The 16229-nt window shown below is 60.4% G+C and overlaps 2 protein-coding genes across 7 annotated transcripts in view; one reads left to right on the top strand and one right to left on the bottom strand.

Annotated features, from left to right (window-relative positions):
- Window positions 1–3570, top strand: part of RNF216 (ring finger protein 216) — a 76952-nt gene extending 73382 nt beyond the window's left edge. For all 6 annotated transcript variants that reach the window (XM_063414517.1, XM_063414515.1, XM_063414519.1 and 3 more), the window contains one exon: window positions 113–3570. In XM_063414517.1, the coding sequence (XP_063270587.1) occupies window positions 113–432 (320 nt within the window). In that variant the 3' untranslated portion in view covers window positions 433–3570. The remainder of the gene's footprint in view (window positions 1–112) is intronic.
- Window positions 3077–15840, bottom strand: FSCN1 (fascin actin-bundling protein 1). The gene is made up of 5 exons (XM_063414521.1): window positions 14932–15840; window positions 8371–8527; window positions 7770–7891; window positions 7377–7544; window positions 3077–7287 (listed from the first exon to the last, which is right to left on the bottom strand). The coding sequence occupies exons 1-5, from the start codon at window positions 15752–15754 to the stop codon at window positions 7085–7087; spliced, it is 1473 nt and encodes a 490-aa protein (XP_063270591.1). The 5' UTR covers window positions 15755–15840; the 3' UTR covers window positions 3077–7084.
- Between the last annotated feature and the right edge of the window lie 389 nt (window positions 15841–16229).

The following is a 16229-nucleotide window of genomic DNA, read 5'->3' as shown; positions in this document are numbered from 1 at the left end:
AGAGCTCAGGGAGCAAGGGGCGGGCAGTGGATGTGCTGGAACGGGGGATGCCACAGGAAATGCCAGTGCTGAGCCTGTGGGGTGACTGCTCTGTGCTCTCCTCCCCGTGCAGAGAACAGCTTCAAGCGCATCGGCCCTCCCGTGGAGAAACCCGTGGAGAAAATCCAGAGGATCGAGGTCATCCCCAGGCCGGTTCCTCAGAACTTCCACCAGCCCCGGATGCCCCCGTACCCCTTCGTGCACCCCCCGTTCCCGCTGCCCCCCGTGCGCCCCATGTACAACAACATCCCCCTCAACATCGGGCCCATCCCCGCCCCCTACGTGCCCCCCCTGCCCAACATGAGGGTGAATTTTGATTTTCCCCAGATCAACGTGCAGCTGGAGCACAACCTGCCTATGCACTTTGGCCCTCAGCCCCGGCACCGCTTCTGACCTGGCCCCACAGCGCTGGGCAGAGTCACTGCAGGGCAAAGCCACCCCCAGAACGTCACCCCCTCCCCGCTCCAGCCCCTCTGGAGTTGAGCCAGCAGCCAGGGGACTCCGTGTCCCTGCACTGCAGCCTCTCCAGGGCTTCTCCAAACCTTTGCAATCCAACATTTCCACCTGTGCTGCAACAGGGTTTGGTGCTACATTTCCCAGGGACTGAGTTCCTCCCTCAGCTGGGCATCCAGATGTTTCGTTTTGACAAAGCCTTTTCAGGCAGCTGTTGGGAGGAAAAGTGAGGCTTTGTGGAACACAGGGATACAGCAGTTCCTTGGGGAATTTCCAAAATTCCTGCCTTCTTGCTGGCCAGAGAAGCAAAATGAGTCTTGGGGGAAGGGAGGGGACTCTTGGCATCTGAGTAAGCATTTCAGGAGTGAGGTAACAGGAGGCAGCTGCCCCAGCCCCCTGCCTGTAGTGAGGCTCAGGGCTGGGGTTCCTGTGTTCTCCAGCATCCCTGTATCCTGCTGGCACCTCTCAGCAGAAACAAATTGTTCAAAGCAAGTCAGTGTAGCATTTTTTGTGTTCCTCACTCTCCAAGCAGAGTGAGGGGCTCCAGCAGCTGTCCCATTGCTGAGGTCTTGGTAGGAAGCTCAGAGCCGTGTTCTGTTTGGGAGTGTTAGGAAGTGGCAGGAGACTTGGGGCACTCAAATCTTTGACTAGACTGAACTTTCCCCCTTTGAAGGGCTCCATTTTTCCCCCCAAAGGTGTGTGCCCCTCAGCTTCTGAAACGTGGCCTTTGCTTTGCTCTCATCTGGCATCCCAAACCCTCCCCCAGCTTCTGGCAGCAGTGCTGAGGCAGCTGCTGGAACCACCTGGAGCCAGAGCTGTGCCCTTTATTGCAAAAACTGCCTGGGAAACACCCAGCTAGACATGTAGGCAGTGGTGTGTCCTGTGGTAGGAAAATTGGGAATGTTCCCTGTGGCTGCAGTGAGTTGGGAGCCCCCATACCCAAAGCCTCATAACCCAATGGGCAGCTGGAGCCTCATGGTACAGGAAGCTGGCTGCTCCCACAGCACCAGGAAACTCATGAAAACGTGTGTCTCAGCTTAAATAGGCTTTGGAAAAGCGTGTTAAAAGTTAAACCTGAGTATTGCTGGGCTTAGAAAGTGAGGGAAAAGCAAAACTTCCTTGTGACAAGTGGGGGATGCAGTGCTGGGCTGTGGGAGGAGGGTGGCACGAAGCCCTCTCTCCACAGCCCTTGGCTGTGCTGTCTGGTACAGGCCCCATCTAGGAAAGAAAATGGTTGGAGTGGAAAAAAACCCACTTCGCAGAAATGTTGGGCTGGCTTTTAGCAGCCCAGTTGTGCTGTTGTTCTCCAAATGTTTTGTTCTGGCCTTCATCCTGTTCTGTCCTGCTGGGAACTCTCTGGGTGCATTTCCCTTCCTGTCATTCCCCCCTGTATTTCAGCATCCAGGTGTTTTGTGGGTTTATTCATTTTTTCAGGTAAAATTCCCTGTCTCCACCTCACAGCTTCTGCCAAAGCCCCACGTGCAGCGTTCTGGGACCCCGGATCCCCTGGGGTGTGCAGGGAGCACTGGGCACAGGGTGTCAGTGGGATGCTCCTGGACAGGGGCCTGGGACAGCCTCTGGGGACTTTGTGCCCAGGAAGGTCTCCCAGACAGGAAGATTTCCATGCCTTTTGGAGCTGAGTGCTCTTCCTGTTGCCTGTGGGTCAAACATTCCCTGTGGAGCACTCTGGCTTCTCTGTGCTGTGGCCTCTCTAGCATTAATAACCAACTGCTATCCCCTTGCTGCTGGAATTTTCTATTTTGGATTAGTTTATTCCTGGCAGCAGTCTGGGGGCTGCAGGAGCTTTATCACTTACTGCTCAGCTGGGCTTTGACCAGGTTTAAATCCTGCCTTGCACCGACTGATTCCTGCAGCAGCCAGGAGCAGGAATCCTGTTGGATTTGGAGGAAGGGCTTTGTCACAGAGGCTGCTGAGAAAGCAAACCCAGGTCAGGAGAAGCAATGGTGGCTTCCCTTATGGAGAGAGAATCCTGTTTGTTTAATAGCTGAGATTTTCTGGGCTCAAGGGCTGGTTTGGATTGAACCCTCCAGACTCTCCAAGGCTTTTGCCCTTCCTGGTGGGTGCAGGAAGGATCAGGCACTGCAGGGGAGGCACAGCTCAGCTGCTGAACCAGTGGCCAGACTGTGAAGGAAATAGGATGTTCATCCAGCAAAAACTGGTGGTCCAGTCCCATTTCTTTGTGTGTGTCCAGGGATGTGTGGGCATGGAGAACTGAGCCTTGGCAGAGGAAAGGGCAGAGGTGGCAGCAGAGGTGGCAAGGGGAGGTTGGTGGCTGTGATCCATCGAGGTCACTGCTGCCCTGGCACAGCTGTCACGGGCCTGGAGGAGCCTGGAGTATACAGAGGGAAAAGAGAGTTCCCTGTGTCCCCTGCCAGAGCCAAGGGCTTATTTGTGTCCAAGAGAGCACAAATCAGTGCCTGGTCTGTGATGTGCAGGTGCCCAGCACACCCTGCACTGCTCTTCTCCCCATTGCAACAAAAACTTGCCGCCCAAGCGTGTGGCTGCTTCTCCTCTCTAACCCAGGAGACCTCAAGTTGTTTCTGAATCTGTGTTATTTATTTAAAAAAAAAGGGAAAAAGCCCAAAACTTACTGAGCCACCGAATCCAGCCTTGACCTGGTCTCTAACTCCTGCATCCCACTTTCCTGCTGCCCCACAGTCTTTGGAACCACTTGTTTAAAGGTTTTGAAGGCAATGAGGAGGTTGCTGTGCCCAGGCTGATCCCATAACAGGTACTTTTACAGCTAATTGCAGTGTCCCATTTACTTGCCTTAAAGGTGGAGAGAGAAACTTAGTATTTGCACTTAGCAAAACGTTGTATTAAAAGAAAAAAAAAAAAAAGACCTGTAAAGATGTGCATGTTCTGCAACTTTGTATAACAATAGCTAAAATAAATAGGTGGTTTATTAAAAAAGAAAAAAAAAAAGGAGAAAAAACCAAAAAATATTTTTCTTTACATTCTGGTAGTAAACAGTTCTAATATTCTGTGTGTAAAAAGTTCCTGTATTATATTGTAATTTGAATTTTTTGTAAATAAATTTGTGCACTCTGGCTTTCACCTGTGTGCTTTTCTTACAGCCATGACCTTGTCCTCCCGTCCTGCCCGTGCCAGCCTGGTGCTGAGACAATGCCAGGGAGTGGGGCCAGATCCCAGCCTGTGCCAGTGGAAACCCTCCAGGTCTCAAGGCAAAAACCCATTTGACCCTCCTGGAACAGCTTAACCTGTTCCATGTGCTCCTGAGGAAAAAGTGGATGGGATAGAAAATGGTTTCCAGTCGCTCCTTTAAATGGAAACCAGGATGGGGGGGAAGGCTGAGGGGATTTCCCCTCTTGCTGGAGTGGTGGTGAATGATGGTAAATGCAGAACCCAGCCTTGAGGGGAAAAAAGGAAATGTGTGCTGGCAGCTGGGGAGAGGGGAAGGGGGAGAATCCTTCCTGCAGCTCCAGAGCCCCTGCCTGGGGTGGGCAGCCCCTGGCAGAGCTGCCTGCTGCCCTGCTGGGTGTCACAGTCTGGTGTCACAGCCAGGTTTGCTCGTGCACACGGAGATGTCACAGTGAGGCTGAGCCCGGCCATCGGAGCTGCTCAGCGTTTCCTGCTCTGCCCTGATTTCTCGCTGTTTATTGTCAGGGCTGCACATCCTTCCTTCCTTCCTTCCTGCTTCCTGTGGCCCTTGCAGGGCTCATCCCCCCCATCTGATGGTGAAGGTCCCTCTAGGCAATGCCTTCCCCCCTGTCCCCCTGGGCTGTGTGCCTGGGGAGAGCTGGGCAGCCCCCACATCCCAAACTTGGCTTTTTCCAATCAGCTTTGCATTTTCCAAGGCAAGCAGGGGCCTGTTGGTGCCCAGCCAGGCTGTGGTGATGGGCAGGGGAGCTCTGGCTGCTCTCGGTGCAGGTGCTGGAGGTTGGTTGAGTCTCAGGGCTGGTTTCAGTTATCTTGGGAGGGCTGGGGGCACATCCTGGCTCCTTTGGGAGGACGTGGCTTGGGCTGGGCTTCCTTCCCCACTTCAGTCCTTTATCTTGCCCTTTTGCACATCCCCAAATCGAGGCTGATTGCTGCCCACCACCCAACCTTGCACCCAAACCCCCATCCCCGTGCTCTTCCCTCCTGTCTGGGCCGTCCTATGGAGGTGAAACACCCGAATCAAGAGCAGCAGCTCTGTGGGGCACAGCTTTGCTCCTGCTGCTTTGCAGATGAGGTGGTCCTGATCCAGCCATGGGTCCCCCATGCCCCTGGGCTGTGGCTTCAGGCTGTGCTGAGCATCTCCAGAGGTGACCCAGCCTCCAGCTGGCCTTGGCTTTACACCTCCTTGGGGCCTCTTGGTCACCATTCCCTCCCCATCATCTCCTCAGCTCTCCAGAACCAGCTCAACTTTTGTCAGACAAAGGCTCCACCACCCCAAATCTCCACACTCAGGCTCTTGCCTCATTAAAAGGCTGTTGCAGCCCCCACAGACCACACACCAGGTTGAATCCGAATGCAGGTTTTATTTTTTAATTCATCTTTCTCCATTTGAAGCTATTTTTTTTTAAGTTATACAAATGGCACTTACAAAAAAAAATAACAATAATAAAAAAAAACCCAAACAAACCCAAAACTTAAACTTTCAGAGTGAGATGTTTTCAGAGAGTCACGACACCCGATAAGAGGAAACAGGAGAGATGTTGACCTAGTGTCACACGGGAGAAGCCGGAGCGGGGGTTACATGTTTGGGTGACGGGGACAGGGCACACGGGGAGGGGGTGACGCCAGCGAGGGCGTGTTGAGTCACAGGGTCACACAGGGCCTCAAGACACTCGGTCCTTGGAGGGGTGGCACGGTCCCGGGGCACTCGCGGTGCCGGGGGCCGCGGGCAGCCCCAGGCTGTGGGCGCAGAGCCGAGGTAGAGTCCCAGCCAGGAGCCCCTGCGCCCGCCAGGGACCCCAGCCCAGAGCTGCCCCCCTGCCTGGGGACAGCCTCGCTCTCCCAGCTGAGTTTAGCACCGAGCTCCTGTGGAGGGGAGCCCCTCCTCATGGCTTTAAGGCTGACCTGGCAGTAGGGACCGGCCCTGGTTTGGCACGGCAGCGATGCCGAGAGCACCCTTGGCGTGGGGTGGGACCAGCGCTGGCCCTCTCCAGAGGGGCCCCACGCGGGAAAAGGCTCCTTGGTGTGTTTGTAGGGAGCAGATACCGGCCCTGGGCAGGCCCCAAAGGATAAAGTGCCTTTCAACACCCTAAGGAACACGCAGCATCACCCGCTACAGACAGCGTCAAACTCTAATGCAGACCTAGTACAGACAACAGCTGGTCACACAGTGCCATGGAGAGCATATATAAATAGAGACTAACAAAAATACTGTTTTGGTCTTTTTTTTCTTTTTTCCTTTTCCAGTAGGGTTGCAATTCATGAGAGCCCAGCCCAGGTGCCCTGGGGGTGGTGGGACCGGGAGCTGCCCCCTCGGGGTGCCCGCAGGAGCGGGCGCTTCCTAATTCAGCATTAGGTGTTCAGTGATTCGCTTCACTGTTCCAGTATTTCACGAGAGAGAAAAAAACAACATCAAAGGTACTGAGCAAATATCACTGTGCAAAGTTTGCTAAGGAACTTTTCTATTCTGTAAACCAAAATCTGCAGTTTATGCTTCCAGCCACTGCCCCGGGGAGATCACGTCGGGCAGCCCGGCTCCTGCCGGGACCAAGCCCACGGGAGATGGGCTGGGTGGAGCCCCCGCCCTGGCACGGGCTGGCTCTGTGTCCCCCCACAGCCTCCCCTCCAGGACACCAGCAGGACCAGCCTCGGGCCAGACTGGACCCACCATCAGGGTCTGGGATGCTCCTCCAGGGCCAGAAGCACAAGGAGGGGTGGAGGGACAGGAGGAGCACGGGGCTCCATGAGATGAAAGGCTGAGGCTTTCCAGACCAGGATCACCCTAAAGAATCATTTCCAGGTGTTTGGGAGGGGCAGCTTGCTGGCCCTTCCACAGGGAAGTGCTGGCACACGCCAGCGCCATGCCCAGGGATGCTGTGATATGTAAGGTCACCTCTTACAGCTCAGCTGGGGATGGACCTGCCCCACGGTCCAGGAGGGGAGAGAAGCTGCTGGGACCAGCCAGCTGTGCCAGCTGAGCCCAGCACCATCGCTCCACCCCTGACTGGAGCAGGGCAGGACAGGACAGATGCTCCAGGCGACACTGGCAGCACAGTCTGAGGCTGTGCCAGTGCTGATATGGCAGAAGCGAGCACAGAGGTGATCTTATTCCCTTTTTTTAATCGAGGAGAGGAACATAAACTACCTAAGGTGATGCTCAGGGCCAGGAGGAGGATTGGCCATTTCCAAGCCCAGCAAACCTGGAGGGAGGCAGGGATGGGGGGATAGAGACAGACCCCTCTAGAAAGCTATAGGCAGGCAGCCCCACCACTTTTCCAGTTCTTACAGGGATTTACGGAGACCCACCTCCCACATAACGCACCAACTCTATGGCAGGAGGGAAGGGCAAGCCAGTCTGAAAATCCTGTTACAGAGAGGAGAAACAGAACCCAAAGGAAAAGAGGACAGGAAGGGAAAGAGAAGTTGGCAACGGGAGGTACCCTAAAGTGCATTAGTATTCCCAGAGGGTGGAGGCGTCGATGGTGTCAGCCGATGCCTTGAGCACCCCGGCGTGGTCGCCCTTCAGGTATTTGCCATTGATTTTGATGGCCACTTTGTTATAGTCGCAGAACTCAAAAAAGAAGTCCACGGGGGTGTCGCTGCTGCTGGTGACGGACGACTCGTTCCCCACCATCCAGTACTTCCCAGTGGTGTCTGCAGGAGAGGGGACACAGTGGCCTCATGAGCCACCACAGAATCACAAAGGCCACCTCCCCCAGCCCACAGCCACGCTGGGGACTCACCCTTGATGTTGTAGGCGCCGTCGTTGAACTCCAGCTGGAAGACGTCGTAGGAGGAGCGGTTGGAGTCCAGCGTGCCGGTGACCTTGCGGCAGCCGATGAAGCCGTGCTCGCCGCGCAGGACGATGATGGGCCTGTTGATCAGCTTCATCACGAAATGCTCCGTCTCGCCTGCGCCGAGGGGAGAGCTGTGAGAGCAGCCAGGGGGGCACAGAGCCAGGCCCCAAAGCTGGCAGGAGCAGCCTCACCCATTTCTCACCCACCTCATCTGTCCCCCCAACTCACAGCACATCACTAAGAGAACACACTGCCCGAGCATCACTTAGAAGAGCCTGGCTCTGGGGGGATTTTTTCATCCCCTGCTGCCCCGGTGTGGGGTCCCCAAGGGTCCCTTACCTGCTGTCTCCATGGAGGCTGCCAGCTGCCCGTTCTTCTTTGCTGTCACATATTTGCCGTTGGCAGCTTTCAGGGTGATGCGTTTGTCGCACCACTCGATGTCGAAGTAGCAGCTCGCGTTCCTGTGGGGCAGACAGGACAGTCAGCGGGCTGTGGAGGAGGGGGGCCCTGCCACTGCCACCCTGCTGGCTTGGAAAGGCCCACAGCCAGCTCAGGAGAGCCCGGTTCGATCTGTTTGTGCAGGGTGAGCTGTGCTGTGGTGGCCATCCCGCTGGGAAGCCCTGTCCGCGTGGGCAGGAGGCAGGCAGGCAGCCAAAGGCATTTCTGGGGTTTCCGCCTGGCTCTCAGCGTTGAACTGCAGGGCAGAGCATTTCGACAGCCCCAGCCGGCCGGGAAGGATTGTGTGGCCCCAGGGACTTCCAGAGCATCGTGGGCGGCAAGCCCCATCCCATCCCTGGTTTTCCCAAAATGCAACGCCTCTGCTGGGAAGTGTTTGGGATGAGCACCCAAGCTGGAAAATCCCCCTTGAATTCCCCTGGGAGGTGCAGAGGGTGCTCTGGAGCCCAGGCACCGCCCTGAGCTGCGGGGACAGGGGACTCACTTTGTGGAGGCGGTGGACTGGATGCCCCCGTTGGAGGTGAGGGTCCAGTACTTCCCGGTGTAGGTACGGAAGGCGCATTTCTTGGTGTCCTTGTTGATCTCCAGCTGGAAGGTCTCCTGGTCACTCTCCTCGTCCTGGTTGGCAGAAAGGTCCATCCCTGCAGAGCAGAGACAGATGGAGATGGAGGGTGGGAACACAACCTGCCTCCAGCAGGTCCAGGAGCTGGGCAGCCCAGGACACCCAACTGAGAGGGGCTCCTGCTTCCTGGGTGAGCTTTGGTGGATCCCAAATCCCTCACACGGATCTCCCCTCTGGCATTTGGGGTTCAAATCCAGGTTTTCATTTGGTTATTGGGTGTTAAGATCCTAAATGAGGGCTGGGTAGCTGTGAGCTTCCACTCCTGACTCAACAGCTCTCTAACAGTGAAGCAAAGACCAATGTAGATATTTTATAAGGAAAAGGGCTGCAGTTTTTCCCAAAGGTGACAGCCAGGTTACTCAGCCCATTAGCAGAGGCCATCGCAGCACCCATGAATCCCAGCTCGTGGCGTGTTTAAGGACCATGACAACGTTTCTCATCCACAGTTGTCACATCCCGCTGGAGCACTGAGGTGTGCAGGGACAGGAGGCTCAGGAAAGCCCTAGGGCAGCCAAGCCTTTCCCTGACTCTCCAAAATCATCAGCACCAGCCTGTCCCCCAGCTCTGCCAGCCAGGATGGCCCATCCCTGCACCCCAGGGGCCAGAGACAGCATTTCCGTGCAGAGGTGGATGCAGCTGGTCCTGGGGCCACCGGCCACAGCCCTGGGCCACTGCCAGCCACGTGTGCATCCACCTCAGGCCCTGAGCCTGAGCAAACCTGCTTAGTCAGGGCTAGCGGGGCCAGAACTGCTCCAGAGCTCTCCAGCTTGGTGGATTTCAGCCTAAAAACACTCTGGGGATGTGAGCCACAAGCTGTAGCCAAAGCCAATGGCCAAGCTCCGTGCTGGGTTTTGGGGAGCTCAGGGGTGCTGAGCTCAGCCCCACTGCTGAGCTTGGTGAAATGGGAGTTCAGTGGGACTGGATGAATTTTCCAGAGCGATGCACACCTGCATCCCTCCCTGCTGCACGGCTGGAAAGGGGTCAAGCCCACATTCTGTCTAGTTCTGGTCCTCTCACTAAAGTAGAGACATGGAGGTGCTGGAGCATGTCCAGAGAAGGGAAATGGAGCTGGGGAAGGGTCTGGAGCACAAATCTGATCAGGAGCAGCTGAGGGAGGGGGGGCTGGCCACGTGTTCAGCCCCTCACACCTCCTCGATGCATCCTGGTTTCTCAGCTGCTGGGATTTCAAATAATTCTGTACAGTCACTGGAAAGGCTTCAGGGACTGCAGTCTTGGTGGCCTCGCTGCTCTGGGAAGGCACCAGGAGGTGCCACCAGCTGCACCCAGCTGTCCTGCAGGCACAGCTCCCCGGGGCTCCACATCACCCATCCGTGCCTCCAGTCAGGCCCCATCCCAAGGCCCAGCAGCAGCCTCTGCTCTGCATGTCCATCACCCACCTTTCCCAAAGGGATCAGGCTTTGTTCCCAAAGGGATCAGGCTTTGAAGGCTCCACTTTTTTGGCCATAATCTCATCTCCCACATCCCAACTGGCCCATGGATTCCACCTGTCCACTGTACCCCCCTCCTCTCACCAGGCACCCTCCAGCACCTCCTGCATCTCCCATCCCTGGGAGTGTTCAAGGTTGGATGGGGCTTGGAACAACCCAGCCTGGTGGGAGCTGTCCCTGCCCATGATCCCTCCCAACCATCTGTGATTCCAGGACTCTCCTGATGGACACGCAGCCACCCTGGTGCTTCCCTCCCCAGGGTATTTGGGCAGCGCAGGGGGCAGGGGGTGCTGGTGGCCACCAGCCCAGCCCAAATGGCCACGTCCTCAGCTCCAGGGCTATCCCACAGCCGCCGCCTCCCAGCACTGCCAGGGGCTGAGCTGGTGGTTGTGGGAACATTTGGTTTTGATTTTGCATCCCCGTGTCAGACAGCTCCAGCTCCAATCCAGAGCTGTAAAACTGAGAGAGAGGGGCTCTGCGGGGGCTCACGGAGAGGCTGGGCTGTGGGGAGGTGACCCTGGGGGACACAGCCCAGCACCCCTGGGCCCCCCAAACTTGTGAGAGCTGTGGGTCCCTGTGGTTTGTGGGTGAGGAGTGGGGGTGGTGCCTCCCCTCGCTGACTTTTCTGGGAAGAACTCCCTGACCCGCAGGGAGCAGACTGGGCAGAGCCAGGGGGATGCCACAGAGCGGGACTGGACGGGCTGGGGACAGGACAGGGAGTGCCGGGAGCCTCCGAGCACCGCTGGCTGTCCCCGGAGAGCCCGGCACAGAGCACAGCACACACCGCCCTCCCCCACCTCCCTGCCAGCCCATTTTCCACCCTCGCCCTGCCCCGAGCTTTGGCTCTCCGCTGCAGGAGGGTCTCCCAGCACCCCCTCCCCAAAAGCAGCGCGGGGTTGGGTTACACGACTCAGCACAAAGGAATGCGGCTACGGCTGGGCAGGACGAGGCTTCAAAGGGCTGCAGCAGAGCTGGAGCGGGATGGGGGAACTGCAGCCACCACGGGCGGCGGGTGAGGCTGCGGGCCCATGGTGGGTCCCTCGGAGATGTCCCCGCGGTGGAGGACAGGCTGTCCCCACGGCCACCCCCCTGCCGTGGCTCCCGCAGCGCCCGGCCCGGCCGCTCCCACTGCAATCACGGATTAATTAACGCTCTGGGTAAATTTACAGTCTGCAGCGGCACTGCTCTTCCTGACCTTGACGAAGCTGCTAATTACAGCTGGAGGCAGGAGGGGGGAGCGCTCGGCGGCTCTTGGGGAGGGGGTGGAGGCACGCCCGCGCACCCCAAAATTCCTGGCGTGGGATGTCCTCGGGCTCTGTCTGCAACACAGGATCGCTGCAGGGATCCTGGGGAGAATGCACAGCTCGGGAAGGCCGAGGCATGCTGTCACCCCAGGGTTTCCTAATGCTGAGTCCCTGGGCTTGAGGTGCTCAGAGGGCTGGAAAAGGCTCCCTGAGTCCTCAGCTCCGAGGTTTCCAGGCTCGTGGGATTGCAGGATTGATGCTGGAGCCCTCGCTGCTCTCCAGCCACTGTGGGTGCACCAGGAGGCCTGTGGGCATCCCAGGGCAGGCACACACCTTCCCGTACCTCCCACAGAGCCCAGCTTCTCCCTCTAAAGGAGCAGAGTTTGTTGTACACAGGTCCCTGTGACCTCCACACCATAGAGGACTGCAGACCCAGCGTGGGGCATTCAGAGCATGGAGAAAACTTTCCCTCTGCACTCACACAGAACATCTCCCGTGAGCTGTCCTGGGATGCCAGTGAGAGCCAGTTGGGCTGAGCTCCGTGGAGAGGAGCACCTTTCCCATCTTCCAATTGTCCTTTCAAACACCCCACGGTTATAGCTGAGAACACCCGAGCCCAGATCGCCTGCACTGCTCCAGGGGAGTGCTGGCAGCACCCTGCAGAGCCCCCGGGGCAGCAGGGCAGGGTTTCAGGGTGGGACTGGGATGCTGCCCCAGCGCTGCCAGCCCGTGTCGGCTCTGGGCTCCCTGTGGGCTCTGGCACCCACACACGTGCTCAGAGGCTGCTGCTGTGCCCTCCCTGCCCTTCAGCGGGGCTTACACCGCACCCCTGCAGAAATCCAAACAGGGTTTTGTCTAAATCCAGCAGCCTGGAGCAGGGGAACCAGCAGCTCCTCTGCTGAGGGTGCAGCTCTGCAAAGGGGTCACGGGTAGGGGTGAAACGTGAATTTCCTGAAAAACCCACCCCACCCCCCTTCCCTGTGGATTTCCTGTGGCTTTGTGGTATCCCCCAAGTGTCAACAGGCCACTTGGCATCTCCGGATGAAAATCGACACCCAAGCCTGGGTGCCCCCTGCCCTGGAGCCGCATCTTCCTGCCTGCCGTGGCACCGGGATGAACCGGGGGGTGAAATCCGGCTCAGCCCATGCCGGGAGGGGTCCCGGCCCCGGGGCAGCGCTCCCACTGCCAGCACGGCACGTCCGGGCGCGCTCGCCCTCCTCCCCAGATCCTTTCCTGGAATTCCTCGCTCCCCATCCAGCCCACCCTCTCCGCAGGCGGGTGGGGGGCAGGGGCACACCTCGGCCGGGCGGGGGGCTGGCGGGGGACCAGCGGGGAGGGGGAACTCCAGCGCCCTGCCCCCGGGACCTGCGAGCCCACAAAGGGCTCTTTGTTGCCGCAGCCGGGCTAGAAAGGAGCCATTGAGCGGGGAGGAGGCTGCTCGCTGCCGGCCCCGCTCCCTCTGGGGTGCAAACTGGAGATGGGAACCCGGGGATCCTGCTGGGGCTGGAGACACGAGAGGGGTGCCAGGGATACCCCCAGGCCCTGTGTCGGAGCAGAGGCAGGGCTGGCACCCATCCCTTGCTGCCCCGGGGGTTTGTGTCGTGGTCCCCGTGTGCAGGGGATGCTGACACCGGCCGTCCCCGGGACGGGGAGGAGACTCCAAGCCAGGAGCTGACTTGGCACTGGTGGGACAACACCGTTCCAAAGCTGGATCCCAGCCAAGGGAACCGCAGAGGAACGCCAGGGACCCATCCCTGCTCCTCCCATGGGGCAGAGGGGGGACAGCCACTCCATCCCTGCTCCCTCCTTGACTCCACACTGGAACAAGCTGCCTTTTCCCGCCGAGCTCCAGTCACTCCTGGCATGTCATGTCCCCCATCCCCAGTGGCCAAGGGAGCGTCTGCCAGCAGCACGGCGCTTATCAGCGGGGAAAAGGGCTGTCTGGAACCGCTTCCTCCGACGGCTGTTTCTGCTGCCTTTTGGTAACCTTGGGCGCTTCCACAACGGGAGGAGGATGAGCCCCAGCAAGCGGCAGCTCCCAGCCTTTCACTGCCATCGGGAAGGACAAACCGGGTGGAAAAGTCTTCTCCAGCCAAAACGGACTCGAGCGAGGAGGATGTGCAGCCCCAGCGCGGCCCTTCCCGCTGTATTTTGCTTGGAAAGGGGCCGGGCACAGCCCTGAGCCCGCTGTTGCTGGGGAGATTTGTTCCCCCCCCCTTCCTGCTCCCCCATCCCTTCCGAGTCAGACAAAGCCGGAGGGTGGGCCAGCAGCATTCCCACCCGCTCCGCGGGGTCCCCGCCACCGCGGGGTCCCGCTCCGTCCCTCGCGTCTCCCCCCACATCTGGTTTCCCCATCTCTGGTGACAAAGGGCTGCAGCAGCCCTTCCCCCACGGCGCTGCGGCAGCCTCCCGCCATCCTCCCGCCACCGCCATCCTCTCCTCCTCCTCTTCCCCAAATCCCCGTGCCTGGGAAAACAATTCCCATCGCCCGTCTTGGCAGATTTTATTATTTAAAATTTTAATGGGCTGCTTTGCGGGGATTTGCCCTCGGCCAGGAGAAAAGCAGGGAGCTCCCCGCACGGAGCTGCCCAGGCACGGATCAGGGTTCAGCAGCAACCTCGAAATACACAATACACACACACAAAAAAAAAATTCCCCGCTGTTCCTGCAGGCTTTGCTACATGCTCGCACCCATCCCACACGCGGCGTGCGCCGGCCTGAGCTGGCGGGCCGGGATGAGCCCCGGGGCACGCAGGGCACAGAGCGGGGACCCCCGGCACGGCAGAGCGGGGACCCCCCCGGCTGGCAGCACGGAGCATCCCACGTGCTCGAGGAGCTCGGAATGTCCCCGTGTCCCCGTGGGGTGGCACCGCGGCCGCTGGGACGGGGACGGTGCAGCGGGCACGGAGGGGCGGCTCTGCCTTTGTGCGGGTGGATGGATGCGGGATGCGGGAGTGTTGGCAAAGCCCTTTATGTAAGGCTGCTACCCAGCCCCCCACCCATGGGAGCTCCGGCCTCCTGGGGGGAACCAGAGGCCCCCCGGGACCCGCAGCCTCCCTGCTCCGCTGGGCAAAAGGCTCAGGCGTGCTCGGGCCGGGGGGAGATCGGCGGAGGCTTTGTTGGGTGAACAATGAGCTCCAAAGGAAGGAAGGCGAGGATACAGCCCTGCCTCCTTCACTGCGAGGGAAGACTCCATCCACCCCCTCGCAGCCCCCTCCCTTCCACCCCCGCGCCCCAAGGCAGGCCCCTCGCCATCCCTGCCCCCCGGGCGCCCTGCAGAGGCGATGGTGCGGGGATGGGGGTGCCGGAGGGATGGGGGTGCCGGAGGGATGGGCCCCAGGCTGGCGATGCTGAGGGGATGCGGGAGGGGGAAGGGGAAGGGATGTGGGAGGGATGCGGGGGGATCGTGGTGGGGATTTGGGGGAGGGACCTCGGGCAGCCACGCCGAGGGGTGCAGGGGGCCACGCTGTGGGGTGGCTGCTGCAGGAAGGCAGCGGATGTTGGGGAATTGGGGGGCAGCGCTGCGGGGGCTACTCCGAGGCGGCGATCCTGAGGTGATGCCGGGGAAGTGATGCCGGAGGGATCCAGGGGGTTGCTCGGGGCAGGCGATTCCCGAGGGAAGCTGGTACCCGAGGGATGCAGGAGCGCACCCCGAGGCGGCCACAGCCCCGGGACCCCGGGGCGGCCGAGGTGCCCCGTTCCCCCCACCCGCGGCCCCCATCCCCTCGTACCTTGCCGGGTGGAGACATTCCTATCGTTGCCGGCTCGCAGCACGACCTGCGGGCAGCTCTGCTCCAGCGCGAAGAGCTCGTCCTTGCCCACCTTGGCGCTCTTGCCCGCCTTGAGGGTGCCGCTGGGCCCCGAGGGGGCCAGGTAGCGGCCCTCCCCGTCGCGGAAGGCCACCTTTCCGCAGCGGAATTCCAGCGTGAAGGCGGTGCCGGGCTCGGCGGCGGGGACCAGGCGGCCGTCGCTGCGGAGCAGGCGGTGGTCGCAGCTCTGCAGGCTGTACCGCTGCTCCACGAACAGGAGGGTGATGAGCGCATCCACGCCCCACGGCACGTCGCGGTCCACGGCCAGCTCGTCGCGGCGGGGCCCCAGGTGCGCGTAGCGCTTGCGGGCCAGGCTGTAGAGGTTGGCCTGGGGGTGCATGGCCAGGTGGACGCTCCATTTCTCGGCGGCGGAGACGGCGGGGGCGAAGCAGGAGAGGCGGTCCTCGGTGCCGCCGAAGAAGCGGCGGTGGGGCTCGGACTGCAGCGACCACCGCCCGTCGCCGTGGGCCAGCACCAGGAACCGGCAGTCGGGGCCCGGCTCCTCGCTGTCGCAGCTCACCCGCCCGTCCTTGTCGGCCGCCAGGTACCGGCCCAGGTGGCTCTTGAGCAGGACGGCGCTGGAGTCCTCCCCGTCCTGCTCCAGCGTCCAGATCTGCTTCTTCTTCATGCTGGCGGCCGAGGCGTTCACCTTGAACCCGAACGCCTCCGCCGTCAGGTACCGGTTGCTGCAGTTGATCAGCCCGAACTGGATCTGCACCGGCTCCGCCGTCCCGTTCGCCGTCATCCTGGCCCCGCCGCCGACCGACACCGAGCGACCGACACCGCGCGAACGACACCGGCCGCCGCCGCCGCGCCCGCCCCGCCGCCGCCGCCTTTATAGCGCCGCGGCCGCGGCACCGCCTCCCGCACCCCCCGCCCGCCGCGCCGCCCCCCGCGACCCCCGCCCGCCCCCCGCATCGCCGCGGGGCCCCGGGCAGGGCAGGGCCCCGCCGGGAGCGGCGGGAGCCCCCTCGAGCGGAGGGGCATCATCCCGGCACCCCTCCCGCGGGGCTGCCCTGCGAGCAGGGACCCCTCCCTGCGGGACAAAAGCCCGCGTGAACTGCAGGATCTGCCCACGTTGTAGGGCCCACAGGGGATAACGGGATCGTTCCATGGGTTTCAGGAGCTTCCTTGGATTGTGGGACACGTCCCCTGCAAGCCCCCTCTGCGTGGCAAGATCCCTCCCTGCATTTGAGGACCCCTCCCTGCATCTCAGGAGC

The sequence above is a fragment of the Prinia subflava genome, chromosome 17, assembly GCF_021018805.1.
Source record: "Prinia subflava isolate CZ2003 ecotype Zambia chromosome 17, Cam_Psub_1.2, whole genome shotgun sequence".
Classification (NCBI taxonomy): Eukaryota; Metazoa; Chordata; class Aves; order Passeriformes; family Cisticolidae; genus Prinia; species Prinia subflava.
This window is presented reverse-complemented; position numbering and strand designations above follow the sequence as displayed.

Coding starts and splice junctions, on each gene's coding strand:
- FSCN1 (XM_063414521.1), bottom strand. CDS start 15,754: ATGACGGCGAACGGGACGGCGGAGCCGGTGCAGATCCAGTTCGGGCTG. Junction 7,545..7,769: donor AGCCTCCATGGAGACAGCAG/GTAAGGGACCCT, acceptor CCCTCGGCGCAG/GCGAGACGGAGCATTTCGTG. Junction 7,288..7,376: donor CGGCGCCTACAACATCAAGG/GTGAGTCCCCAG, acceptor CCTCTCCTGCAG/ACACCACTGGGAAGTACTGG.